General features: G+C 56.6%; 1 protein-coding gene across 2 annotated transcripts in view; it reads right to left on the bottom strand.

Annotated features, from left to right (window-relative positions):
* Positions 1–725: 725 nt before the first annotated feature.
* The window catches only part of Col17a1 (collagen, type XVII, alpha 1), a 48,795-nt gene continuing 22,113 nt past the window's right edge, over positions 726–27,407 (bottom strand). For both annotated transcript variants that reach the window (XM_005403792.2, XM_013504102.1), the window contains exons 16-56: positions 26,807–26,851; positions 25,719–25,907; positions 24,944–25,168; positions 24,651–24,680; positions 24,270–24,296; positions 23,251–23,277; positions 23,084–23,146; positions 22,596–22,700; positions 21,873–21,935; positions 21,211–21,246; positions 20,551–20,604; positions 20,278–20,313; positions 19,747–19,782; positions 19,074–19,136; positions 17,997–18,032; positions 17,673–17,744; positions 16,866–16,892; positions 16,137–16,172; positions 14,451–14,486; positions 13,356–13,436; positions 12,272–12,307; positions 11,717–11,794; positions 10,430–10,483; positions 10,249–10,290; positions 10,054–10,107; positions 9,241–9,297; positions 8,908–8,934; positions 8,459–8,533; positions 8,170–8,202; positions 7,598–7,720; positions 7,007–7,144; positions 6,483–6,551; positions 5,927–6,070; positions 5,409–5,498; positions 5,199–5,309; positions 4,714–4,860; positions 4,002–4,370; positions 3,360–3,497; positions 3,058–3,120; positions 2,845–2,925; positions 726–2,533 (exon numbers count right to left, since the gene is read on the bottom strand). In XM_005403792.2, the coding sequence (XP_005403849.1) occupies positions 2,481–2,533; positions 2,845–2,925; positions 3,058–3,120; positions 3,360–3,497; positions 4,002–4,370; positions 4,714–4,860; positions 5,199–5,309; positions 5,409–5,498; positions 5,927–6,070; positions 6,483–6,551; positions 7,007–7,144; positions 7,598–7,720; positions 8,170–8,202; positions 8,459–8,533; positions 8,908–8,934; positions 9,241–9,297; positions 10,054–10,107; positions 10,249–10,290; positions 10,430–10,483; positions 11,717–11,794; positions 12,272–12,307; positions 13,356–13,436; positions 14,451–14,486; positions 16,137–16,172; positions 16,866–16,892; positions 17,673–17,744; positions 17,997–18,032; positions 19,074–19,136; positions 19,747–19,782; positions 20,278–20,313; positions 20,551–20,604; positions 21,211–21,246; positions 21,873–21,935; positions 22,596–22,700; positions 23,084–23,146; positions 23,251–23,277; positions 24,270–24,296; positions 24,651–24,680; positions 24,944–25,168; positions 25,719–25,907; positions 26,807–26,851 (3,269 nt within the window). In that variant the 3' untranslated portion in view covers positions 726–2,480. The remainder of the gene's footprint in view (positions 2,534–2,844; positions 2,926–3,057; positions 3,121–3,359; positions 3,498–4,001; positions 4,371–4,713; positions 4,861–5,198; positions 5,310–5,408; positions 5,499–5,926; positions 6,071–6,482; positions 6,552–7,006; positions 7,145–7,597; positions 7,721–8,169; positions 8,203–8,458; positions 8,534–8,907; positions 8,935–9,240; positions 9,298–10,053; positions 10,108–10,248; positions 10,291–10,429; positions 10,484–11,716; positions 11,795–12,271; positions 12,308–13,355; positions 13,437–14,450; positions 14,487–16,136; positions 16,173–16,865; positions 16,893–17,672; positions 17,745–17,996; positions 18,033–19,073; positions 19,137–19,746; positions 19,783–20,277; positions 20,314–20,550; positions 20,605–21,210; positions 21,247–21,872; positions 21,936–22,595; positions 22,701–23,083; positions 23,147–23,250; positions 23,278–24,269; positions 24,297–24,650; positions 24,681–24,943; positions 25,169–25,718; positions 25,908–26,806; positions 26,852–27,407) is intronic.

The raw sequence follows: 27,407 nt of genomic DNA, 5'->3' as shown, positions 1-27,407 counted from the left end.
TCTTGGGAAGCAGTTTTTTTACATTGATAATCTTTCAAGCGAGGTTACTTTGCATGGGAAGACTTTGCAGCTTTTTTGGGCTTCTAGTTACACTTTGCCGTCCTCCAGGCCTTTACTTTGTAAATGTGTTAGTGCTCCTAACTGTCTGAGGTGTACACACACATGTACACACAGATATTCACTGGTACCTTGCTGGTGTATGTCTCTCACATGTGATTCTCCTTTTGGAGGTGCTTATATTATTTCCGTAGATGTAGGTAGATGTACGTTTTTATTACTGCTCCCTATGAATTAGATTTCACACCAAGCGTTTTGAGTCCTATGACCTCGCTTCTGCTAAAATAATCTTTTCGTCATTCATTGATGAGTTCATAGCAGATTCAGTGGGCATTTCACTGGGCATCATTTGGCAGGATCCAGCTTGGCTGGAGAGAGGGGTAGCATGTCCTTTCTATTCTAGGAGCATTGTGCAGTATTGAGCTCAGTTTTTGTAATGAAACAAAAGAGGCCCAGCTCCATTGATGGTGAGCTGAGGACATACATCTCGTGTCTGCAAGTTTGGACTTTTACTCTGTTCTGCTTGAGTATATGACTGCAAGACTTGGATATCTTAGTAAAGTAAATCTATTAACAAGGGCGAAATTCCTTGGTCTGATTAATGAGAGTAGGAATTATTATTCAAGGGGATATAGTACTTGAACCCCAATGTAAAAAGTAAAAGTACATTTAAAAAGTAAAAGTAAATTCATGTTTTGGGTAAAACTGATGAATTCTTTTAAAAACTGTAAAAGGTACATTTCATTCATGCATTTGACACAATATTAAGTTTTCATTAGGCAGTAAAATAAGTAGTTTGACATTCTGCCGGCCATATGAACTCCCTTTCAGAAATTCCCGTGTCGATTCAAAGTAGGTAGCTATTGGGACATAACAGTGGAGCCGGAAGTCCATGCAGAACGTACTTGATCGGTGGGTGCTGCTCCAGCTGATGGATACGGTGGAAGTCAGCTGTTTTCTCCAGGAAGTATGTGAGGTCCTCAGCAAAGGCCAGATAGGAGAATAAAGCTTTTCAGAAGAGTAGAGTTACAGAAGTAGATTTAATGTAGCTCCGTGTTTAATAAGCGATTGAGAGTTAGAACTTCTAACAAATTTATAAGTTGGCCGAGTGCAGCCTCTTCAGAATTGGGATGTCTGATTTTACTGTGGGTTTCTTTGGGGCAGGTGATACTCGTACATTTTCCCTTAGTAGGAGCCTCGATGGTCCACATGTTACTTACCCTGCCATCACGATTGGCCCCAGGATAAGTCACTGCGTTAATCGCAGATAAGCCTGTTGCTCATGTGTTGCACCTGTGTTTACTTCACGACATCTGTGCTTAGGAAAGACCTTCAGGTGCTTCGAGATGTTTCCAGATTGAGTTCATAGTTGCAAAAAGGCTGCCTTCAGACATCTCAGAGAGTAAACAGAATGCTAGAAGTGTGTCATACAAGTGGTTTTCTTTTCTCATGTATGTAATGAAAGTATCAGGCCTGATGAACCCAGAATACCTTTTTTAACCTTTTGTTCAGATTGTTCACATTAAACATACTAAAAAAGAAAAAATTTAATTGGAAATTTTACACTTGAAATGACATTTCATCTTACAGACCACGTACATATGTGTTTAGGCAGTGAAAAGTGCTTATAAGCCAGCTATGCTCAGCCCCCCATGCCATTTCCTAAGAGAGTGACACCACGGGCAGAAGCGCCTTCCCCAGCATCAGGTGTTCGCTTCCCCTCCTCCCTCCTTCCTTGCCCGCTGCCACTCGTGCCCCGTTTCTGCCGTCTAGTGCAGGATCATGTATCTGTGAACGCTAGCTTGGACCTGTGGGTACAGATCAAAGCTATGATCAGACTTTCTCAGCAAGTGGAATAGCCGTTAAAAACACTGTCACCTCTTGCAGAGGAAGTGAGTTTCTTTATGTGTTCCGTTGCGAGAGTCACTTCTTAGCCAATTCTTCCGTGACTGGAGGACGCAGAGTGAACGGGAGTAAGAAGATGACATTTGGCTTTGCAACAGTAACCAGAAGACGCCCTCACATGTCACCTCCAGGGAGGCACCGAAGCCCCATCTTCCATTTTTAGGGCTCGCTTTTAGGCAAAGCCCTGAGCCTCCTAAGCCACTTTCTGTGTTACTAGCTTTCCTAGGTTGGGGTTCAAACTAAGTGTTAAAGAAGCCAGGGCACTTCGATCTAGATAGCAGGGAAGTAAGTTTCATCCTAGAACATTGCGACTACTCTTCAGGGCCACCCCGTGAGGCTGTTCCACGTCGTGTATCTTTGAATTCTCTACGTGTCTTTTGTTTGGCTAAACATAGCTGGCAGGCGACTGTCTCAGCAGGACGCTTACAGACTCCAGCTTTACCTCTGGAGAGAAATCTGACATACAGGCCCGCAGACATTGTGAGAACTGGCGCAGCGGCCGCTCCGCCCAGGCCAGCTCATGGCTTGCTGGCAACACTCCTCTTCCTCCGCCCAATGTAGACTTGGTCACCTGCAAGAAGATGCGACCTTAGCGTGGGCAGTTGCATCTGTGGCTACTGCAGATGACTGCAAAGATTAAAGCTTTTGTAAGACTATGAACTTATTTAAGTGTTCACCCTGTGTCACCACCAGATGGGTTTCCCTCTCCTCCCTGCACTGGCGCTCCTTTCTTTCTCCCTGGGATTTTAGGCAAATTAACGTTCTTGGCAGTGTCTGCCTTGGCATTTACCTGAATTTCTCAGGTTTGTCCTGTACCAGATCGCCCTCTACTGAGCACCAGCCTCCTGCACTCTAGGGCCAGCGAGCAGCACCGTCACTTACCTTTGTCTCCCTTCTCCCCCTTGTGCCCTGGAGAGCCAGGTGGTCCAGGAAGACCCCGTGGTCCGGCAGGGCCCCTGTCGCCTGGGCGGACAGATGGGACGGGAGAGTAATGAGTAATTGGGCTGCTGAAGGTGTGGCCCAGGTCCCCCGTATGGCACCAGCAAGGGTTGGCATTGCACAGGATCCTGGTGGCCGTTTCCGTGCCTCCCTTACCTTTAGGTCCTGGAGTGCCCACGTCTCCCTTCTGCCCAGGCGGTCCTGGAATGGCTCCGTAAGCTGCAAGGGCAAAAAACTGGTCTTAGAGACTGCCTGAGCCTGGGAGGTCAAGTGCCTTGTTCAAAGTAACACAGATGTGCAGAATGGAGTTGGAACGTGTAAGGGGAAACAGCGTCCAGACTCTGATTTTCACCGTTTCAGGTATTTTTAGGGAGGTTTTCCGTGAGTTGGTGTCTGTAGAGCAGGCCCCCGAGAGATTGCAACAGTTCAGTGCTGGGCAAGTAATGGGGTGCCCTTACTTCGGAAGAAGTTCATGAGGTCCTCAGTCACGTTGCTGTAGGCAGAGAAGACCTTGCTGATGCCGGGGGGCCCTTGGGGCCCAGGCTGGCCAGGTGGGCCCTGGACAGTGTAGGCCATGCTTTGTAGCAGGCCCTGACCTGCAAAACACCAGAGTGTGGGGCCAGCAGCAGGAATGCTCAGCACCATGACTCCCAAAGCAGGTGAACTAGAGGACACTGTCCCAGGGCCACCCCTGCAGCTTTGCTCTGCATTCCCATGTGACGGCACAGGTCTGCCTGCTGTGGGCTTTGTTTCCTCCGAGACCTCTGTGATCGGCTGACAGTTACAGGGAGAAGGGACCTCTTAGCCAATAGGTTTTCCTACAGCCCCAGAAGAAGGTCATTGTGGTCCCTGGGACTCTTCTGAGACCTTGAGCAAGTTAAGTGTTGGGAAAGCAGAACAGCAAGACGCCCCTGTGCTCTGCTCCCGCAGCTCAGCTTTCATGCTGAGGCCCATGTGTGAGCGGGCTGAGGTAAGGTAGGACCTCCTGCCCTTGGGCCTGTCCGACTGTGGCATTGCTGTCTGCCCAGCCTGGGCGCTCCACCCCACAGTGCCTCAGTGCTAAGGCGCTCGCCCCACACCCAGGCCGTGCCCCTACTCACGCTGCAAGCTCTCTGACACCCGCACAGCCAGCTCGTTGTAATCCAGGTCTCCACCGAAGCCAGCCCGGAGTGAGTCACCGTTTCTTCCATACACACCACCTTCTGCTGCCGTCCTATAGCCTCCGCCCGCACCGACGTCAGTGCCATAGGGGCCCCCGTCTCCTGCACCAAAGGCTGCACCTTCTCCCAAGGAGCCTCTGTTGGCTCCTCCGGCGCCCACTGAAGAGCTGTAGGAGGAGCCCCGTCGGACGGAAGAGCTGCTACTCCAACCATAGGAGCCGTCTCTTGACACCAGGCGACTGTCTCCAGGGGGGCCCTGGGGCCCTGGGGGCCCCGGGGGGCCAACGATGAAACTGCGCACATCAGGGCCTGTTGGGAAGGAAGCCGTGAGCAGGAGCTCAGATCTTGGAGGACAGAAGACTTGGGAGCCACAGGGTCTCTCCTAAAGCTCAGTGTCCCCTAGGGAGGAAGTGAACTTCAGGATCCCTGCACATGAGCAGGAAAACGCTGCTGAGGAAAGAGCCTGGGCGTCTCCCACTGCTGGCCCCCAGGCTCTTCCAAGCACCCCTGGGCGTCTCCCACCGCTGGCCCCCAGGCTCTTCCAAGCACCCCTCTGTTGAGCACCAGCTTCCTGGACTCTTAAGGTACACTTACAGGGACAAGTAGGGTCTAAGGAGGAGGTAGAGGTGAACACAAATACTGGAGCACCTACTTGTGAGGTAGCTGATCAGCTCACTCCGGAAGTTGTCGTTGTTCTCAGCTGCATAGGTTGCCAGAGCTGCTGAGACACCGGGGGGCCCTCGAGGACCTGGGGGGCCAGGCGGGCCTGGTGGGCCTGGGATGGATGACAAGCCAGCAGCTGAGAAGGAGGGAAGAGAAGAGGAAGGTCAAGGGCAATACAGCGCAGTGCCAGGGCCTGCTGAAAGGAGGTCTGGAGAGGGGTGGGTTGTGGCTGAGCTTCCCTGAGAGCAGGAGGGAGGAGCGGGACCCTAATGAAGGGTGGGCTTGTGAGCTCGCCAAGGGCTGCGGTTGGGAGTTCGTCTCCACATCCCCACCTGCTAAGGCTGGGCACCTCTCAGCAAGTGAGGCCTGGCTCTGCTCATCCTCCGGGAGGACTAGGTGACGGGTGAGTGGACGCCCCGTGACCACCCTGCCGGCTGCAGCCCTCTGCCCTCAGCCCTGTTCCCAGTGACCTACTGTGCAAGTATGACGAGAGGTCCTCCATGCTGATGCTGGACCACGAGTTGCCTGGGATCCCGGGTGGGCCTGGAGGGCCTGGGGGCCCAATGATGCCTCTGTATTCAGACCCTGAGACACCCAGAGAGAGCAGGGAGTCAGTCATGGGCTGGGCCAAGGGCTCTGCTTCCACCCCAGACCCCCTGGACACAGGCGCCTTCCCGGCCTTACCTCGGAGCAAGGCAAGCAGCTCCTCATAAGATGTCCCCGGTAGGCCAGGGGGGCCTGGCGGGCCAGGAAGCCCGATGCTGATGCCAGAACCTGGGGGACAGAGTCCCAGTTGTGATGGATTAAGACTGGGCAGGGGAGGGCAGATTCCAATGCCTGACACGGGTCTGTACAGAAATGGAGCCCAAGAATGGTAAAGAGGGGTGGCAGAGAGGAATGGGGCAGAGGTGCAGTCCTGGGCAGTGGCCCCAAGGAGGAGGGCACTGAGAAGAAAGTGCAGGTCACTGCTGCCCACAGGAATCCTGCAGCTGGGTGCATGAGAGTGTGGTGTGTGTGAGTGAGTGTGTGTGTGCATGTGCAAGCTCCACCCAAAATGCTGCCCGAGATGTCCTTTTGGCTTCCCCTGCCAGGCTCTTTGACCTGCTTTGGAGCCACCCACTCCCTCTGTGGGGTTTGTTGCAGCCCAGCAGGAGAGGTCAGCGGGACCACTGCACGGGGCCAGCAGGAGGGCAGGCACTCACTTGACATGTAGCTGAGAATACGATTGCTCAGCTCCGCGTAGTTCAAAGACGACAGGAAGGACCCATCCACACTGGCGCCTGGTGGCCCCGGGGGACCCTGAGGGCCCGTCAGGTACTGACGCAGGTACTGGAGTACATCATCCCCTGGCAAGGGAAGGATGTGCTAACGTGGATTCCCCCAGCCACGGGGCTGTTGCACCCCCATCCAGCCACAGCCCGACCCCCTGCACCATCTGGCTCCCCAGTGGCAGTTGTGCGTTCTGGGCCCTTGGGCCCACAGTGGTCAGGGGGATCAATCAGGCAACTTCCAGGTCCCTGCAGGGATGCCTGCCTGGCTGCCTGGCATCAGGGCAGGGCAGACTCACCACCCCCTCTCCAGTCCCTGTGTTACCCAGCAAGCGCGTCGGAGCCGTGAGCCAGTGGCTCCTTGTCCCAAAGGCCTTTGCCCTCCCTGGTCTGCAGCCCTCACAAACTGGTGGGGGAAAGGTGTGCTCCCAGGCGAAGCCAGCAGGGAGCACAGATGGCCCACCCTCCCGCCCTCTACCCGGCAACTCACGCTGCAGCATGGCCAGGATGTCTTCCGCAGAGATGGAGCCAGAGGACCTGCCGATGTTGTAGCCCGAAGCTGTGGGAAGGAGACCTCAGGGGACCGCTCGTGGGACCTGCAGTGGCCCTGCTCATGGTGTCTGAAAACCCTGGCCCACTAGGTCTCTCTTGGGTGAAAGGGAATGGCCCGGACAGCGCAGGCTGCTTAGCACAGGATCAGAAGGAGATGCTGCTGCTGATTTGACAAGAAAGGCAAACTTGTTTGCCAGGACATGCTTTGGACTCACTCTTAGTACATCCTACCAGCCTGGAGATTCAGACAAGTTAGGAGCACCCTGGGCAAATGCCCACTGCGTGCGGTGCTCCTGTGTGGCCTCGGCTCTCAGCCTGAAGCACCCTGCCGAGGCTGATGGCAGAGCCTGGCGGTGGGGAGTGCGCGATCGAGGTCATGTTCGGGGAGGAGTGAATGGAGAGCTAGGAGACGCGGAAGGAACCCTAGCGGAGGCCAGTGCGTGAGGGCTGGGACAGGCTTACCCCGCAAGTAGCTCACAACGTGCCTGGCCAGCGCTGTGTAGTCAAAAGTCTCGCCTGCGGTGGTGACGACGGGCCCTGGGGGACCAGGTGGGCCCGGGGGACCCTGAACTCCAGAAAGATAGGCCCTGATGCTGTCGCCTGCCAGCAAAGCAATAAAGAAGTCAAGCCTGTCCCCAGGAGGCCAGTCCTCCCCAGGGTCACAGAGGTCACCTGCAGCCCACGAGGAAATGCCTGCCCCACCCCACATGGAGCCTTGACTCCCATGTTACTGATGGAGAAACTGAGGCAGAGGCCTGGGTTGCTCAGGTGGTCTGAGGGGCATCTACTAACAAGACTCCAGGCAGCCATTCGTTTGACAAATTACCCATGCAGAGGTGAGTGTGTGCGTGTGTGCGCGTGTGCCTCCGTGTGGGGCGAGGACGAGGCTGTGTGTATGCACAGGCATGCGCGCACAACCCACTGACTGCAGGCCAGGTCCAGGGCCCGAAGCTGCTCTCCCAGCACACGTGGTGAGTGCACGTGCACACACGCCCGCATACACACGCACACTGCTCGAGCCAATCCCAAGGCGCGGTGGCTGGCCCCACTTACTCTGCATGTACTCAGAGATGTACTGCTGGATCTCCAGGCTGGAGCTTCTGAGGGAGCCCGGAGGCCCAGGGGGCCCTGGTGGGCCAGGCGGGCCTGCTGTATAGGTGGTGCTCGATGAGCCCCCTGCGGGAAGAGAAGGCGGCCTGACTTGATTTCTCTCTCCGAGGTCAGACCCAGGCAGTGCCTCCCTGGCTGAGGAAGCTGTGCTTTCTCAGTGGGAGAAAGAGAAGAGCGGCACGAGAAAGGCCACATCTGTGAAAGGCAGAGCTGGGAGCTGCCCCAGGCCAAAGCCCGGCCAAACCCCCTTCCCTCAGCAACCCGCTCAGTGCCCCAGTTTCTCTCCTGCCCATCCCCCCAGGCCCTGGTCTGTTTGCGGCCCGACTGCCGGTCACCCCTGGATGTGCGTGGGCCGCTGCCCCCTAGCACGTCCCCTCCTTCAACAGCTCATGGACCCGCCAAGGCAGGGGCGTGAGTCACAGTTGAGTGATCGAGCCCACCCAGCGATGTCTTCAAGGAATGCTCAGCCTCTCTTGAGGGAGAGGAGGGGAACTATGGCTGCCTTTGGCTCTTACCTCGAGAGGGACCACCAGGAACACCAGGATCACCTGCAGTCCGAATGGAGAAGCCCTGTTTGTGTCCCCTCTTCCAAGAAGCCCCCCCGCTGAAGCCCCGCACACTTAGTGTCTCCTAGTCTTGTCTCTGCAGTGACACCCCGTGCTCCCGTGGGGGAGACTGTCTCTCATATCCTGTCCCAGCCTCCTCCTTTCTTCTGCCTTTTCTATCCCCCAAGCCTGGAGCGCCGAAGCATTCGGATCTTCCATTCAAGGTCGGGCTCAGGGGTCAGGCTGCTCCCTCACTGACCTTTGTCACCTTTGGGTCCCTGTGGACCAGGTGGGCCTGGCGGTCCCTGCAGGTTGAATCCAAGAGAACCGGTGTCTGGAAGCCAATAACACACACCGTACAGTCAGCCGGAGTGGGGAGAGGCTCTGGCCATAGCCGAGTCGGGTGGCGCCCCAGCACTTCCCTGAGGCCAAGAATCCTGGGAGGCCTTGCTTGCCGGGAGGGGACAGGCAGTTCACTCCCCGCCGCCTCCCCTCTGGGGCCCCTGCCCAGTCTGTGCAGCCCTTTGGTCAGTGCTGGCCACACACACAACTACACTGCAAATGTGCACAGAACACAGGATACTCGGCCCTTCACCGAATACTGTCCGGCCCAACACAGGCACTTCTGCTAAGCTCAAAGCTGCAGGAAGTCAGCCTTTGCCACCCCATCCCCGGCCCAGGTGATGCCTGACGCCAGCTGTACTGTACCTTGGTGTCCTCGGGGGCCCGGGGGACCTGTGGGAAGGAGGCAGAGAGCCGTGAGGCACCTACCAGCGAGGCACTGTGACTCCATCAGGCCAGTGGAGGAGGGGACAGAGAATCTGGAGCTCCCAGTGCCCCTCCTTCCACCACGTCACCACAGGACAGGGGTTCTTTTCAGAGTCTCCTACCACCTGCCCTTCCCCCTCCCGCCCCATGCTGCAGGCCAAGGGACCCAGCAAGAGGACCAAGAACAGCCTCTGCTCATCCCACCTCATCCTGACCACTAGGGGTAAAGGGGGGCACACATTGGCTGTGGGCTCCCTGAGATTCTGTTCTCACCTTGGTCTCCCTTGGGGCCTGGGGGGCCAGGTGGGCCCGGGGGGCCAGAGAAGGTTTCTGCAGAGGAAGGCAACAGTGTGAGGGAAGGTGAGTGATATTTCTGGGGTAGCAGCACCTTCTAGCACAGTGCCTGGCACGCTGCAGATGCTCAATCAACGCCTGTCAGATGGATGATGGATGGATGCTTGGATGTTTGCGTGGTTGAGAGGTTGGGTATAGAAATGAGTGGATGAATGAGAAGATGGATGGATGGGCGGATGGATGGATGGATGAATGGATGGACGGATGGATGGACGGATGGATGGATGGACAGATGGATGGATGGATGGACGGACGGACGGATGGACGGACGGACGGACGGATGGAAGGGTGGATGGATGGACGGATGGACGGATGGATGGACAGATGGATGGACGGGTGGATGGACGGATGGGTGGATGGATGGATGGGTAGATGGATGGATGGACGGACGGACAGACGGATGGACGGATGGATGGATGGACGGATGGATGGATGGATGGATCTTCCACAGTGACGAGAGCTCTGGCCCAACGTTTGCTCTGAAGTTATTTCCGAGTTTCTACATTCTGCTGGCACTTCTTTCATGGGCCTGAGTCCTGCCCATTTTATTAGACCTGGGCTCCCCAAAGATAGGAACTGGCCTCCCCAGTCACTCCAGAAGCTCCCCAGAAGGTTGGGCTGGGGTGGTTCATCTCCTCGCAGGCAGCAACGGGCCCAGTGGAGAGTCAGAGGAAGCCCTGGGCCAGGGTAAGCGCACAGACTGGGGCAGAGTGCTCGGCGCCACGGCCTTACCTGAGGTGGTCAGGAGAGATCCTGGGGGGCCCGGGGGGCCTGGGAAGCCTTCCCCTGGATGAAAGAAGCCCCAAGACTCATGAGTGCCGAGAGGTGGCCAGGAGCCTTCTGCCCAGAAGAAGCAGAGATGCTCCTTCCTGCAATGGCTCTGGTCCTCTCGCCTCCCATCCCATCCAGCAGGGAGCTCTGTCTCACCTGGTGGGCCTCGGGGTCCTGGGGGCCCTGGGATAGCTGGCCCTGTGGGAGAGAGTGAGCAAGAGGGCATCCTGAGCTCAGGGGGTGGACACACCCTGAGGTGAGATCTGGGCTGGCTCCCTCAGTGCCCGAGGCCGCTGCCCCTAGACCCCCACCCACTAACCGCCCCTGAGATCTTCACCTGGCGGTCCTCGGGGCCCCGGCGGGCCTGGCGGGCCTCGTAAATCAATGCCTTCTGTGGGGAGAAGCAAGCAGAAATGAGTGAGGGTTCTGCCGCGGTGTTCTCTGCCGGGCTCCTTACCTCTCGGATCATTGGTGTCAGACACCCTGGGGTGCACCCAGCCTGGGCAAGAACCTTCCCGGATTCCGAGGCTAGGGGAGCCCCCAGCTCAGAGGCAGGACGGGGCAGCAGTCAAATGCCACATGGGAGTGTGGAGCCATCTTTAAGAGCTCGGGTTTCGGGGTCAGCTAGGGTTTAAATCCCTGCTCCTGCAAGTCCAGCTGATGACCTCAGGCAAGTTCTCAACCTCTTGTGACCTCAGTTTCCTCCTCTGTAAACCAGAGTCCACCAAACCTACACCCAGGGGTGCTGTGAAGTCTCAGTGAGATGCCACAGAACGCTGAGCTTCCAGCACAACACTGGCAGCTGTTTGTTCAGGGCTCCAGGAGTCCTGGCAGCTCTGCTGGGGCTTTTTTTCTTCTGGTCATGCTGCAGATTGAATCCAGGGTTTTGTGTGTGCTGGGAAAACCTTCCCACTGAGCTGCATCTCTAGCCCTTTTATTTGTTTGCTTATTTGTTCTGATTTTTTGAGACAGGTCTCACTCACTATGTAGCCCAGGCTGGCCTGAAACTCATGGTGATCCTCCTGCCTCACCATGATCCCTCCTGGGGATCATGGTGATCCCCAAGTGCTGGGATTATAGATGTGTGGTACCACACCCAGCTAACCTGTTTTGTTTTTGAGACAGGTCTCACTAAGTTGCCTAGGCTGGCCTTGAACTTGCAATCTGCTATGTTGAAATCCCCCTGCCTCAGCCTCCCAAGCAGCTGGGATTACAGACCTGTGCCACCAGACCCAGGCCACCTGGGCTCTTGAAAGGGCTTTGTGGACAAGAGGATGAAGAAGTCACCCCTTGTAGACCAGGCTGTGGCTGGGCATCCTGCCCTTGCCCTCCTCCATTGGGAGATGCCCTGCTTCTGCCAGCTGCAGCCCAAGACCTCACCTGACCCTGGTCCTCCTAGGGTCCCAGAGCTTCCCTGACAGCTGTTGCATCCCCAGTCCCTGACCTTCCTGTGCCAGAGGAGCCCTGCTGTTCTTCCCAGCTGTCACTCGCTGGAGAGGAGCCGGTCCTCCTCACACAGAGCCCTCAAGATGACTCTGTTGCAGCTGCAGAGAACCCCAGTGGGCTGACGTCTTCCCTGCTCCCACCCCCACTGTCACCCGCTCTAGAGAGTGGTGGCACTCACGGGAGGAGATGATCTCGGAGATGGAGGTGCCGGTGCCCACAGACAACTCGCTAGCGAGTCCTGGCTCACCTCTCGGGCCTGTGGGAAGGACAGGTTTAGGGGGAACAGCGCCTCAGGAAAGGCCAGGTGCAGACCAGAGCCAGGTGCAGGGCAGAGCCTGGAGTTGCGAGGAGGGCGGGGCCTGGAGAGGGGGCGGGGCCTGGAGAGGGGGCGGGGCCCACAGCGGGGAGAGTGGGGCCAGAGCCCTGACAGTGGGCACTTCTGTCTACAGCCAAAACTTCATGGCTTTTCCTAGGACCTGGCTGTGTTTTGATATTTGGATAAAACTGATTATCAGGGTCAGGTCACAAATAGCTGAGTTCAGTCTTGATCAAGGGCCACAAAACCTCAACCCCCTTGTCCCAAGGACCCCGACCCTCCTAGAAATATGAAACCGGGTAAGAGAGGTAGCCCCTTGTTCCCCATCTCCGAAACACACATCTGTCCCTTGAGCTAAAGCACAGGCGCCCAGGCCTGCCTGGGAGAGTCTCTGTGTTTTCTCACGGTGTGACATACCTTGCTGTCCTGGCAGACCAGCAGGGCCGGCGGGGCCTGGAAACGGCATTGGGGAAGAAAGGCTGAGTCACAGCTCTGGGGTCCTGGGCAGAGCTGAAGGAAGGCGGGTGCAGGGCACACACGGAACCCCTCCCAAGGTGTGCGCGTCAGCTTGCTCATATTGACAATGACAACCAATGAGACTAGTGGTTTGAGAGTCTCCAACTGGTACTGGAGCCCTGGGGCGGCAGGCTGTCCTGTCTACACTGTCCTTCACAGGTTAGTGACTTCCGCGTGTTCCTTGCAACCTCCTTCTCAATGGAGTATGTCAGGAAACAAGACTGGTATGTACCTGCACTGGTTGTGTTAAATTACGTACTTCACAAATATTTAATTAATTATTTTTGGTGCTGAGGATAGAAGCAGGCACCTCATGCATGCTAAGCTCTATCACTGAGGTACATCCCCAACCCTTGAAAACACATATACAGAATAGTAGGCATTTTGGAAAAGTAAGGGAAAACCCCAATTCTTTAACTTCTGAGCATTTTGTTTCCTCCCACCATCTTTTTTTCTCTTTTACATCTTATAAAAATATAGCCAGAACCCTAGAGCACACAAATTGATGTCTTGCTCTTCTAACTACAACTATTATCTCTTAACAATGGTTTTCCAAAGTCCTCATGTTTTTGGGACCATCCGTGGTGCTGGAAGATGTGCTTCCCTAGTAGACAACGAGCATTTGTGTTGCCCTGGATGCTCTTTTCAAATTGTTTTCCAGGAAGAAACGGTGGGCTTGAAGGCCCTGTGCTCTGAGAGGTCTGCAGCTCTGGACACTGAAGGACATTGACTGAATCTTTGACCTGCTGCTTAGAGGTCATGTGACTTTAGGCAAGTCACTTACCCTCTGTGAGAGCCAGCTTTCCCTCCTCTACTACTGAGCGACCCTCCTCCTTTCCTAGAAACAGGGATTGGCTTTCTTAGGTCCCCCTTGCTCTCTTTCCTGGGTTCTGGCCTGTGGTTTCAGGATCTGAGCAGACGTGGCTAGAGTCAAAGGCACCCACGGCCTCCTGATCATTAGGGCAAAGTAAGAAAACAAACTGACCTGGGGAACCTGGAGGTCCTGGAGGTCCCATGGCTCCAGGAGGCCCTGGGGGGCCTGGGACAGTGACCATGGATGAGCCCTCTGGAAACAGAAAGAACAGGGAACACTGAGTCCAATCTTTGGCTCTGAAACACTGGTGTCCACAGCAGGGCAGGCTGAGGTCTTGGCTTCTCATTGCCTCTGTACTTCCCCTTTCCCAGGTGCAGACCCAAAGAACTGACCACAACACCTCTCCCCAGCACTGACTGGTACTTCTTGGGAAACATCATGGTAGAGCCAGGGCAGGTGACCCATGCAATGCTTTAAAGTGAAACTTGATGGGAGATTCTAGCAAAAGCTCAGAAAACCAGAATGATGATAGAGTTGTGGACAGTAAAGGCCCAGCTCAGGAGGTTTCAGCTGAGAACAAAAGTCCATTGACAGACTAGAAGGCATGTATTACGCTCTGCCAGAAAATTTATCCATGTTTTTCTCATGTTCTGAGACTTTGTTGGAGACTGAGATCAAGGTCAACCAACTAATTAATCTTGCAGAGAAAATTGCAAGGCAGCCCAACATTCATGCTGTGGTATGGGTACTACTTGATAGGTTTTAGCCAGATTTGTAGTGAGAATCAGGAGCAAATGGGAGAGACAAATGCATAAAGTTTGTAGCTTCATCAAAGAAAAGTACCTGCACAGTTGGTACCTTGAAGTATGTGGTTGCTGAAAAGATTAACATTAAGAAGAAGCCAAAAGCTGGGCATCATGGCACATGGCTATAATCTCAACACTCAGGAGGTTGAGACAGGAGGATTGTCACAAGTTTGAGGCCAGCCTGAGCTACACAGTGACATAGTTTCATAATGACAGCTATATTGTCTCAAAACAAACAAAAAAGGAACCAAGAACTTTGCGTCAGGGCAATAGGACAGATAATCTAAAGGCATGTTAGGAGTCCCAAGATCTCACCCACTGCAGGCTCAAGGTTATAAAACTGCAAGACATTTATTTGAAAAGAGAGCCCCAAGAATCTTGCTCAAGAAGGGCCACTAGGTAATTGGTGCAGAGGAGGGGTAAGGACACCACAAAGAGCAGCTCTTCCTGGCCTACGTACCTGAAGTCAGGAAACTGCCTGGGGTGCCTGGATCACCTGGGGCGAGGAGAGTGAGGAAGAGAGGTCAGCAAGGTCAGTTAGTGGCTCAGTACATCATTTTCAAGGCTTCTGGTCACCTTTGAGGCCCACTTGTGGCTCTTGCCTTCGGTCTAAAGGCTTTTTAATGAATCTCAGGGGCTCTGCGGGATATCTCCTGGCCTGTCTCAGACCCTGGAGGCCTGAGCCTCAGTCCACCTGCAGAGAAGGGCTTCACAGGAGGAGGAGGGAAGTAGGGTCAGAATGAGGCTGGCTGAGAGTCACTCACAAGCTCCCTTTCCATCCTCTCTTCCTGGAAATCACCTTAGGTGGGAAAATTACCCAGAGGACAAAGGACAGAGGCCACAAGCCCATGAGGGGGCCTGGGGGTCCCAGCGTGCTCCTCAGAGCTCTACTTCCCTGGGATGACAGGATCAGGAGCTATGTGGTTGATAATCTGGGAAATCCTAAACAACAGAAAGTCGCAGCTCATTCCTGCCATGTATCTCCGAGTGCTGAAAATCTAAAGGCCTCTGAGAAGAGGAAGTGGAATTCACATGTCCACAGATGCAGCCACCACCGATGCCTCTCAACCTGCAATCCCTGGCGGGCTGGGGGAAGCGGAGCAGGGAGCAAAAAAGCCCCTCAGCTGGGAATTCTCGAGGGGCTTCTCTTTTTCACTTCCAAAGATTTGCGAGCAACTAAAGGACAATAGATTATGGTTTCTGCTCACTTTTCACCAGCCAGGGGCCCAGGCAAGACGGAAGAAGCCACTGAGTGGGTTTTGTTGGAGCAAAATCCAACATGAGGAAAGATGTCCTCTCCTGGCCACCTTACCCTGAGGCCCCCTTGGACAGGAAGAAGAATAGCGTTTCTGGTATGCTCAAACCTACAAGACTTATGGTTCTCAGTTGTCGCTGTTTTGTGTTCCATTTATTGATCTCCCAAAAGTGCTTGGCCCCAGCAGCCACTGGGAATAGATCTGGAAAGATTTATTCCTAGGGATCCACTGCAGTGACAGGTCACAATGGCACAGCTCCAGAACATCAGTATTCAGGAGCATGGGGTCACAGGGACACAGGGAGCCTGGGACTGAGTCCTGCGTACTTTTGGGCTTGCTTAGTGTTGGAGTCTCATGGGGCAGAGCGGGACGAAAGTGTGCCCGCATACCGCACTGCCCCAGCCAGACTCCTGAGGATCGTGTCCTGCTTTGGTCCTTTGACTTTACCCTCTTACTAGGTTGTAACACTCCTCTCTGTCTACAGAGGGCCACCTCTCTGGAGCCGCGGGTGTCACACCAGAGCCTCTGAGAAAGATTAGGCCAAGGGTGGCTCCTGTCCTGGGGAAGAGGCCTGTAGGTGGGGACCCAGCCGCAGGGGGATGTTTTAGAAGCAGCCCAGGGGATGGGAAGTCAGGGGCAGGCGGTACCCTTCCTGAGCTTGCTGCTACAGCAGCCTGGCAGTGTGTCCCCAGCACTGGGGACAGTGGCCTGAGGACCCAGCCCACTGTTCATCATAGAGGGGGCTCCCACCCCTCAGCCTTCGGCTGGAGCCACTAGATGCCACTGTTGGTCCAGGCTTTGGCTGGAGAGGGGCCTCCCACCTGCCAAGCCCTCCCTCCTGCAAAAATGGCCTGTGTAAAGAAGAGAATCTCATTTGGAAAGTCACTTACCTTTACTCCCCTGTCGGCCAGGGGTCCCGGGAAGTCCTGACGGGATTAAAAACAGGTCAGTCAGGGTAACTCAGCCCTGCAGTTCCAGGTGGCCCGGGTAACTAGCTCCGTCACCCAGCACACCCACGCCAGCCAGGCCTACAGCTTTAGCCCAGGCAGCCCTGAGGTCTGTCCCTCCCTGGGAAACAGGGCAGCCACTGGGCAGAAGCTGGCAGAGGCCATGGGCTCAGCTGTGTGGGATTTGACCCTCTACATGGGGAGCCACGGCTGGGCCTGCTTGCCTTCCGCCTTCACCGGGGGCATCTGCAGGGTGTCACTGTGCATATCTCTGCCTAGTTTCCTTTAGGAAATGAGGGGTGGGATGTGCTGATGATTTCTCAAACCCAAAAGAGCCTGCTCCAGAAAAACAGTCTGTGTGAGAGGACACTGCCAGAGGGGGACATGGGCCTCCGTGGGCTTACAGAACTCCTAGCCAGCAGCAGCTTCCCATAAGTCTAGGGCCTCATCCTGGGTGTTCCTACATCAGAGGAGCGAATCCCAGCAAGACAGAATCAGCGCACAATCTAACCTCAATTTTCCTCCCTAAGGTGTGTCTCAAGACTCCCAGGGGAGGCCCTGAGCCCGTGTTTTCTGGGGACTGGGGGAGGAGATGACACTGTGGACCCTGGAGGAGAAGAGCTGGCTAAGCGCTCTGTCCTAGGAGAAGGTGGGAGGAACCCCATGACTCACCCTGAGGTCCTGGGGGTCCTGTGAGACCTGCAGAAAGTAAGACACAACAGGCAAGAGTCTCAGGGCTGAGAGCGGTCCCAAGGGCCCACACCCTGACCCTGGAGGGGCAGGCGGATGTGGCCCAGGAGGGGCTGGTGGGAGCCGGGGGTGGGGGCAGTCCACGCTCCTCCCAGCACCGGGCAGAGAATGAGCCTTGGAGCTTGCAGGGAAGTGACCCACTGCCTCCTTGGGTGCTGGTTCTGGGCCCATTTTGTCTTATAGACTCTTCTGGAATCTGAGGTGAGCCAGGAATCCCAAACACATGCATGGACCCCAGTGCTGCCCTAGACCTTGGCTGGTCTGTCACTGTTTTTCCTCCACCTGAGAACCCTGTTCTCCTGTGGCGCTGGGTGGAGACTAACAGGGGCTTCCCTCCGGGATTGGTAGGTCTGGGTGAGGGAGAGGACAGGAAGGGAAATGCCCAGAGGAGCGAGACATTGAGCTAGTGGTTAAGCCTGCGATTTTAGGAGAATGCTTTCCCTTTCCACAGCTCCTAGCTTCTGGCTATTAACCCTGCTCTTCCAAATTGCCAGGTGTGCAGCTATTGCATACAGCTGGCTGTGTGGGCCCCCTGCTGGGCTTGGAAGAAAATGGGGTGAGGCACCTGAGGGCACACTTGTGCACGCACACACACATCCATGCACACACACAACTGGGCACATATGAACCCACAACACCCCTCCAACAGGTGCCCACACCCGTGCACACCCATGCGTGCACACACAGGCACACACTCAGAACAGCGGCTCCCTCTTCCTGCCCCGTTACCTGGCTTTCCCGGGTCTCCAGAAGGTCCCGGCGGGCCACGGGTTCCCGGCGTACCCATCAGGCCCTTTTCACCTGGGGAGGGCATCGGCCATGAGGGGTTTCCCTGAGGAGGGCTCACCCACCAGTGCCTCTGAGCTCATGGCTTCCGGGGGTTTTGCTAGCCGACTTGCTGGCGGTGGGAAGGAGGAGGGCAGGACCTGGCCCATGTGTGTTTCCCCAGGCTGTGTGCCCCCAGCATCATGACGATGGGGACTCAGCGCAGGCAGGGACATGGGTAGGGCAGGCAGGGGATGGCAGGGGCAGGTGGTGAGAGGGAAGACCAACCTCTTGGACCTTGGAGTCCATCGGGGCCAGCAGGGCCTGGTAAGACAGAAAAGCAAAGTCTGTCAGTTACTTCCAGAGCTATTTCTGTGCCTCTTTCCCTCGCCTGCCTGACAGTCTCCCCGGCAGGGCTCTTCCTGCGGCTGTCCCCTGGGGAGAAGCCCTGTGTTGGCTGCGCTCTGGATGCGTGCGGCCTTCTCCCTGCCCCTCCCCTGCCCCAGCAGCTGTCTCTGTCCCCCTGAACAGGCCCGGACGCCCCTGGGGCCTCAAGGGCCTGGGTGCTCCGAAGTGTTTCCTTCGTGTATGTGGCTCCCGGAAGTCAAGGTCCTCCATGTTCTTTTCTGCCCCGCTCTAGGCCACTTCCTCATCTCTGTCCAAAATGGCGTCCTTCCGGGCCCTTGTCTTGTTCTTCCTGTCTTTACTCACACTGTCCTTCCTGCATGGGCAGCTTTCCAATCTGGGTGTCTTTTAAATCTTCCTCTTTTCAGGACTACCTGAAATGCCACCTCCTCTACCCTTCCGGCAGGAGGAACTTCTTCCCTCAGCTGTACCTTCATGGCACTTGGTGGCTTCCACCACGGGTCCCCTCTCACCAGCGTCATCTCCCCTTGCAGGGGTGAAGTATCTTTTTAGCTGATTGTCTTATTTGTCCTGCATACAGGTGGTTCTTACCAACAGCCAAATAAACCATCATGAAGGCACTGCACTTCCACTACGGGACTCAATGCCAAGGCCTGGCGTTAGCTGGTTCCTGGGCAGATTTCACAGCCCCCTGACAGGCACCTTCACGAGGGCCACTGGGGTAGAGTACTGGGGTTCTGAGGACCTCTACCTGGCCTGTCCTGTGCTTCCAGGCTGCAGCTGGGGTGGGTGGGCTGTGCCCTGCCAAGGCTGTCTGGGAGCACTGAGACCCCCAGAGGGAGGCTCGGACCAGGAAGCCGCCTGGCAGGTGGGCCTCACTCGGAGAGGGAGCAGGAGAGGGAGCTGGGAGAGGGAGCTCTGGAAGGATCTCTGCAGGGCCACGCTGACCGTCGCTCTCACAGTGCAGACCCCGTGCAGCCGCCCCTTTGCGACACTTACCCATTGGTCCTTTAGCTCCGGGCTCGCCCACAGCCCCAGGTAAACCTCTGCTGCCAGGCTCGCCTGCAGAGCACGGACAGCCAGGTAAGCTATGTGGTAGCAAGATCCCACTCGCTCCCGCACCCCACCACGCCCGCCCCTCCCCACCCAGAGGAAGTGGGGAGGAATGGCTGCTTTGACTGCAAGATCAGGGCTACTTCCCCCTGCCCTGGGCAGCAGGCACGGCCTGAGAAGCCAATCCTGACCCACAGGGCCGTGCGGATGAGTCCCATTCCCTGGAAACCGAAAGCCCCCCGCTGTGTCAGGCATCCTCACTATCAGTTTCCTTCCCAGGCGTGCCACTTGAGGTATGCGCCGGCGAGGGTGCCATGGGACACACTTTCTGCTACTTTGAGAATTGCTTATTAATTCTCCCAGCTGGATTCCCCAAAAGAATCAGGGACAACTATAAACTCCCCTTTCTGCCCAAATATTTACGCTTTGGACTCTACGTTTCGATCCTTGCTTCTCTTTCCCTCGCAGCCCTACTTATCTTTGTGTTTTTTCTACATAGCGAGTTCCCTGAAGGTCTGTGGGCAGTGTCTATCTCATCCTTCTGTACTTTTCCCACCTCCAGTGACTGGGAGGTTTAAAAATTGTGAACGGATTAAAGTGGACTTCTGTGTAGACTGACCTGTGAGGCCTCGGGGTCCTTTCTCACCCTGGTCACCTAAAACAAACATGGGGTGGGCGTAAGCCGTCAGTCGTGAGGAAGACCATCTTCCCGGGTAACAGGGTTCCGTGAGCTGCTGGGTGGCTCTCAGGGATAAGGAAGCTCCCGGCAGCAGGATGCGGTCAGAACACAGCTCTGATGGATCCAGAGGAGCACAGCCCATCTCTCCCAGGTTACAGCCCCCCCATGCACCCCACATCCTGATGTTTCACAAACCCGTGTCCTAGCTCAGGAGGCCCAGAGCAGTCAGCTCAGAATGTGCGCCTGCAGCACCCCAAGGACCACTCAGCCACGGTTACGTGGAGATAGTGCTTTCTTTTCTTTGGGTGTCAGTTTCCCTATCTGAGAGACTGGGTAAGAAGGAGCTCTTGACTCCCTCTTGGTCGTAGGCTCTGAGAACCAGTGTGTTCTCAGATCTGCTCCAGGGGTCCCTTCTGGGTGCCAGGGGCAGGCAGACTGTGGTGATAACGGGGCAGTGATGCGAGTGGCTACCTTTGGGTCCTGGCGGTCCCATGGGTCCTTTGTCACCTGAAAAGGAAGCAGACACATTACTGTAAAAAGCCCTGCAGGGGACAATCAAGATGGGTGGATGTCTGTCTCTGAGGCCCGCTCCCCCACCTTGACCTCTCTTCTCCTTCTTGCCCTTGCTGGCTGCACAGACTGTGGGTCGTGTCTGTCAGCCACTCCCGGTCCCCCGGGCCTCCTTCTTGAACACGGAGCATCCACAGGGCGACCTGCTCTTCCCCAGGCCCTCCCCCAGCTCACCTTTCACACCAGGAAGTCCTACTTCACCTCGGAGCCCTTGGAGACCAGTCAGGCCTGCTCACCAGGGGAAAGCATACAGGTGGATGAGTGTCCCATCCTCAGAGGGAGCAGACACACCTGTGTGTGCTTGTACACACACACACACACACACACACACACGCTCACGTACATATACCACCCTGGCACACACACCTCCCTGGCACACACACCCCGCAGCCAAAGTCAGAGGCTGCTTTCTGTGAACTCGTGTGGAGCCACCCCAGTCCAGGTTCCTTGGCCCCGCTGATCATGGGCTTTGGCGTTAGAACACCTCCCACGACCCCGGCAGAGACGCTGAGGCAGCTCACTATTCTCAGGGCAGCAGGATGAGCTCTTTGGCCCACAGGGCACAAGGCAGGGGCAGGCAGCGGCTTAGATGCAGGCAGGACGTGAACTGCCTATTGCTGAAGCTGTTGGGGACCTTGTGCCCCACACCAGCTCAGACTGGAACCTGGACAGGACCCACCAGAGCTCAGCTACAGGGGAGACTCCTGCGGACTTATGTGTCTCCAGGAGCTCTCTGTAATCGCTTCCTTTGTTTTGAAGGTTTGGTTTTCCTTTTAACACCCCTCCTTTCTGTCCCTGAAAAACAGCACCTATTTCCAAGGGCGGCATACTGACCTGGGGGCCCCTGGGGGCCAGGAGAGCCACTGGACCCTGAGAAGGAGAAGAGATGATTGGCGGAGGGTCAGGTACTGGCTAGGGTCATGGGGCCCAGGGTGATGGGCAGGTGTGGTTGGCGGGAGCTCACTTGTGGGTGAGGACTGTGTGGGTGTGCATTGTTCCCAGGGCAGGTGCTTGCCCGGACCCCGTGTCAGAGGGTCCAGCAGTGACCCCATACAATGCCCTCCTCAGGAACGAGGCTGCGGGACTCTGGTATCTTCCTGGTCGGGCTGGGGCATGGGTCGGGGGGTGGGGGAGGTGGCCAGATAGGCATCACACTGTGAGAAACGGCCCATCCTCCTGGCTGCCCAGACATGTGGCTTCCGTGTGCACATCCGGGAGCCCCAGCAGCAGGGAAAACTGTCTGACTCTGATGTCCTGTACGATCCACCCACCTAGGGACCACACACTTTGGCCACTGGAGAGAGAACGGGAAGGGACCTGGCCCTACCACGGGGCCAAAGTTGCAGTCCCCATCTTGACCCTCAGGGGCTCCACAGAGTGGGGGAGCACTGTGGACCCACAGCCCCAGGCACTCGAGGATCCCCATGTCTCTGCCAGCTGTTGGGGATGTGGCTCTCCCTGGCAAGTCTGCATCCTGTCCTGGGCCCTTGACCTACCTTTGGAACCCACAGAACCTGGGACACCAGGAGGACCCTGAGGACCTGGTTGGCCAGCAGCCCCTGAGGAGAAATGGAGGAGGGAGCACTTTGAGAGAGTCCCCCTACCCGGCTGTCCCTAGGCCAGCAGTGCCACGTGGAGGAGATGCTTCCCACCCTGCCACGGCTGTGGACCCACTTTGGTGAAGCCACTGATTACCGAGACACCTAGCCCCCTCAGTTTCCCTCCCACCCAGCTCCAGGAGCATTTGTCGACTGCTTTCCTTGAGCTGGGCTCCCCGGCAGGCCCTGGGGCCCCTGTGGCAACAGTGGACAGATGATGGATATGTAACGCTTGGAACTCAAAGAGAGAGGTTCGGTGAGCCAAGCAAAGCCAAGTGGACAGCAGAGGCAGGGCAGCTTGTTGGGGAGTGAGGTGGGGTACAGGACCCCGCGGGGAGGGAGGCAGGAGAGCCCCAGGTGCAGACGCAGCACTGGAGGGTTAGGGTTCGGGTTTGCAATTAGATCCTTCACCATACAGGCCTGTTTTTATCAGAGGAAACCAAGGTGGGCGCCTAAAATCCTCTAGTGCCAAAGCTTTACTTTTAGTCTTACTTTTCTCTTAAAAGTATCGCTCGTCCAGGCAGCCAGCATTTACTGAGCGCCTCCTAGGTTCCAGACTTCATGGAAAATTATATATATATCAACACAGCTAACCGTCCTGATGAAGGAATTGCCTCTTACCTCTGTCTCCTTTCTCCCCAAATCCAGGAGGCCCTGGTTCACCACGAGGTCCCATGGGACCTTCTCGCCCTCTCTGGCCCATGGGTCCTTCCATACCAGGGTCTCCTAAAGACAAGAACGACCAGCTTCACAGTTAGGGTCCCATGCCACAGCCATGCACCTCCGCAGCAGAATGCTGGCCTGGGGCCTTCCCTGACCCCCTCCCTCTGTCTTCATCTCTGCTCCCTGCCCTCTGTTGAGCCCCACTGTCTCTTGGGGTCCTCCAGGCCCTGTCTTTCTCAGATCAGACATCACCCTCTGGCCTGCTGAGATTTCGCTTGTTTCCCACGCTTCCCCCGCCCACGTGTCAGCTCCATGGGCAGCAGGGGTTTTGCTGCTGGGGTCCTGGGCTGTCTCCTAAAGCAGGGCTTGGCACGCAGCAGACCCGCAATAAATGTCTCCTGAATGAACGAGTGAGGGGGTGAACGAATGGAAAATTTGGCTCTTACCCACACTGCCTTTTTGTCCTTTTGGTCCTTCTGGGCCGGGGTGGCCCAAGGGCCCAATGATACCTGTGGACACACAAGAAGACCTCAGCCCCTATTCCTTCTGGAGGCCGGCAGCCACGATGGAGCCTCTGTGGACCAGTAGCACCAGAACATCCGGGGTTACAAACCTGGAGTCCCAGGAAGGCCTCGGTCTCCTGCGGGAACAAAGGTAAAGACCTGTCAGCCAGAGGCCCCTGCCCAGTTCTTGGGGGGAATCAGGTTAGGGCTGCCAAGTTAGCAAATGAAAATACAATGTCCAGGTACATTTGGGTTGCAGATAAACAAAAATACATTTTTAGTATAATTATGTCCCATAAACTCTTTGGGATATACTCTTAGTGAGTACTTATGGACACATCCGCAATTCACGTGTAACTGGGGGTGCTGTATTTCACTCGACAACAGCAGCTTCAGGGGCTTAGAACCATCAGTTCTGGTCCCTAGCTGGGTCTCAAGGAGTATGGGCTGCGGGCAGGGAATGAGGAGAAATGGAGGGTCCTTAAGTGGGGGAGCCCAATTCCTGTGCTGGGACCTAGGGGGAAGCAAGGGGAGTAGGGAGCAAAGGGTGACCACGTCGTGGCAAGAGGTGGTTCTGTGCGGACGTGCGTCCTGGCCACGGAGTGACCTGGGGTGACTAAGGCCGCAGACTCCTGGCCTCAGCCAAATCTACTGAATCTGGGCCCTGGAAGGGAGGTTCTAGCCGTTTCTGTACACACTGGAGCTTGTCCAGCCCAGCTAGGCAGGGCCAGGAGAACATCCCTGTGTCCAGTGGGGCCCTCAGGGTTGGACGCCTGCTCCTCCTCCTGATCTGACAGGAGCTGGAGCCCAGGCTGTGAGCCCAGGGACGGGGAGGATGGGCGGCGGCTGTAAGCACAGGCGGAGCTTTGCTTGTTTCCGCTTTGTGCAGGTGGCTCCTTACCGGCTCAGGGCCAGTGCTGGTCCCCACCCCAGGGTTGACGCCCCCACTTTAAACCCTGCTAGATCTTTCTTAGCGGGGAAAGGGACCGAGAGTTGGAGGGAGGACGGGAGGAGGACGAGAAACGGAGTGAAGATGTGCTTTGCACACGAGCCAACGCCACATAACAAACGTAAGCATGTACTAACAAAAAACATAAAAATAAAGCGAAAATGTCCATGTTGTATTTACCTTTTGGACCTTGAATTCCCATGTCACCTAAAATCAGAAAGAAATGCAGAGATGAGAGGCACAGAACCCAAGGGCTCTTCTCGCCACGGACCTCACAGCTGTGTGACAGTACGCGAGCCGTATGTCAAGGGGACACAAGTGTGGTCCCTCTGCTCCTGTATGTGGCACTCGGGGAGGTCACTGAGCCTATCCTGGATGTCACCAAGTCCTTCCCCATGCTAAGATCTTCTGACCCTAAAGCCCGGGCTCAGCCCTCCAGGGCGGTGGCTCAGCTTCTCATCCTTCCACTGGGAAGAAGCAGAAAATGTTTCCCACTCCACGCAGAGCGCCGCCTCCCACGGCAGGAACAAGAGCAGGAAAGGGCTCAATTTGCTGCAGTACCTTTAGGGCCAGGGCTTCCTCGGAGGTTTCCTGCAAGAGAAAGTACACGCTGTCACGTCTTCCGACCCTCACACGCACAGGGGAGAAACCGAGGCTGCACAAGGGGTCGGGCTTGTGCCTTGTCTTGGGCAAGTGTCCTCGCCAGGGCTGAGTTTTCCCACAGTCACACGGGGTCCCCGTGTCGGCGCTCCCTGCCTCTGGGGGCTGTGAAGAGGTTGGGAGTGGGAGGGAGGCCGCGGGTGGCTGAGCGGTGTCCCCGGGGTGAGCCAGGCCTGCAGCCGGCACGCACTCACCCTTCTCCTGCTCCAGCATCAGCTTGTTCCTCACGAACACCCACAGCTCCTCCTGGCTGAAGCCACCATCGAATCCGGCCTTGCCTGCGCCGGCCCCCTCACCGGGCGTGGCCCCTTGCAGGCGCTCCCTGTGGCCCCTCTCCATCTTGTCCTCGTAGTAAAGTACGCCACCCCGGCTCCTCTCGAGCTCGTCCACACGGGCCTTCAGCTTCCTCACGTCCTCCGCTGTGGATGGACCACAGACAGACATGGCCCCGTCAGCGAGAGCCCCGTCCTTCGCCCTGGGGACACTCTCCTGGGGAGGCTGGCGTGGGCCCTGGTCTGCGCAGCTTCCCATGCCGCTGAGCCCACTCTGCCGGCCACGTATGTGGAGCAGGGCTGCTCTGTCGTCACCCTTTCGGGCACTGCTTGGGCCTCAGTCCTGTCGTCTAAAGTGGGGACAAATCTCACCCTCCCTCTGTTGGAAAAGCTGAAAAGCCAAAGGGCCAGGGAAGGCCCAAGCAGACAGCTCCGGGCAGCCACAGTGCACAGAGGGCAGGTGGGACCAGGGCTGCCTTTGCATCCCAGCTCCACACTTGGAGGCCACGGGCCCTGGGCCAAGTGCCTCCCGCCTCAGCTTCCTCATCTGCAGCAATGTGGGGTTTGCATCCATGATCTCAGGCCCCTTGGCCCCAACTCTGTGACCTCTGGCCAAGGCCTGCCTTCCGACAGGGCAGTGGGCTTGGGCATGTCCTGCTTCCCACCACACAGCCGGCCCTGTGACCTTTGCACCTACCCAGAGCAATGAGGCCAAAGAGCAGCCCCAGGAGCAGCAGCCAGGTGAGCAGCAGGCCCAGCAGCCACTTCCACCAGCTGCAGCAGGAGCCACAGGGGCACCAGGCGGGCGCGGCCCCCCACGGTCCCCCACCGCTGCCACTGCCGCCTCCACTGCCGCCTCCACTGAAGTGGTCATAACTGTGGATTTCTGTAGGAAAGACAGGGCAGGGAAGCTGTGGTCAGGCACCTCTGTCCTTTTCCCTCCAAATTCCCGGTTTCGGGTGACTTCCTGTGGCCTGAGTGCCGGGAGGGGGCTTTTAAGTTTCTGCACATCTCTGTGCAAGCAGCAGTGGCTGGTGAGGAGCAGGCATCCGACCATCCTGGACTCGAGCTGTGTGACCTTGACGAGGTCACTTGCCCTTGAAAGGGTGCTGAGATGATCTACTTCGTAGGACAGTGACTGAGTTAAATGAGGTAAGCTTTGTCATCTGCTAGGACGTGGCACATGGCACAGGCTTAAAACCTTCCTCACTGTGAGCACAGCGTTCCACTGATCTGCACAACCTCCTGCCTCCAGGCACGCCTGACCCAGAAGCCTTCCCACGGCCTTCCCTGCTTGGCATGGCTCAGGCTTTGCGTGCTCACGGCAGCTGGAGTCACACTCAGGACTTAGCAGTACCAGTAAGTCTAAAAAGTTGGTCTGAAGAACGGGGTCTGCGGTTCAAAGACAGTGAGGTGGTAAGATGCACGGCTCCTGTCACAGCACAGGGGGGGGAGAGCAGGACCGTGAGGGCTCCGTGCCACCTTGGGCCCCCCAGGGAGGCCCTGGTGTGTTGCTCCTGCCCCAGCAGGACACCTTGGGACTTAGGACTTCAGAGGCTGCCAGGTAAGAGGAGCAGGGCCCATAAAGCGCCATCCCATGAGCTGGGCTCCTTCCGAGGCCACCTCTAGCCCACAGCCGCCCGCTCCTGTCCACCCTACTCCGTTCTGGGCCTTCAGGGAGCCGCAGCTGGTGGTTCCCATGTGCACGGCACCAGGCAAGGGGCATCCTGCTACCCAACCACCCCCGCCCCCCGGGGCCTGTCACCTGGGGCCCTGCTCACTCACCTTTGGAGGCAGACTTGCCCTTGGTGGACGCAGCCTTCACATCTCCTGAAAGGACAAGTAGGGGTTTGGACCTGAGGTGTTGTCCTGCCCCTCGCATCGATTCTGGGGATAAATTTACTCCCGAGGCACCTTGCAGAGCAGCAAGCACTCAGTCCTTGGAATCTGATATTTGCAATGACTGCAGCCATGAAGACATGGCTTGGCCACAAGTAACAAGGGGAGAAAGTACAGCCTTTAAACTCTCTCGCAGCCTCAGACCTCGAAGCGTCAGTATTTCGGAAGATCATGTCAGGGGTGATAGTTACATTCAAACAATAAGCTTGCTTATGACAAATGACTCCGACAATTTTCTTCTTTTGGTGCTGGGGATTGAACGCAGGGCCTCCTGAACACGAAGTACACGCTCTGCCCTGAGCCACACGCCCAGCCCTGACTCCGCTCTCTTGGCTAAGGGACTCTGAGCACAGGTCACAGTCATGATAAGCAGCTGCACCTCCTTCCTCGAGGGTGCAGTGTCTTTCTCCACAGGTGGAGGGAACCGAGAATGTTTGGCAAGGACAGGCTTGGAGAGGCTGTTCCTGAGTCTGTGATGCTACTTGAG

The sequence above is a fragment of the Chinchilla lanigera genome, unplaced genomic scaffold, assembly GCF_000276665.1.
Source record: "Chinchilla lanigera isolate Chin_1 unplaced genomic scaffold, ChiLan1.0 scaffold00084, whole genome shotgun sequence".
Lineage (NCBI taxonomy): Eukaryota > Metazoa > Chordata > Mammalia > Rodentia > Chinchillidae > Chinchilla > Chinchilla lanigera.
The sequence above is the reverse complement of the archived record's forward strand: the minus strand, read 5'-3'. Positions and strand labels throughout refer to the sequence as shown.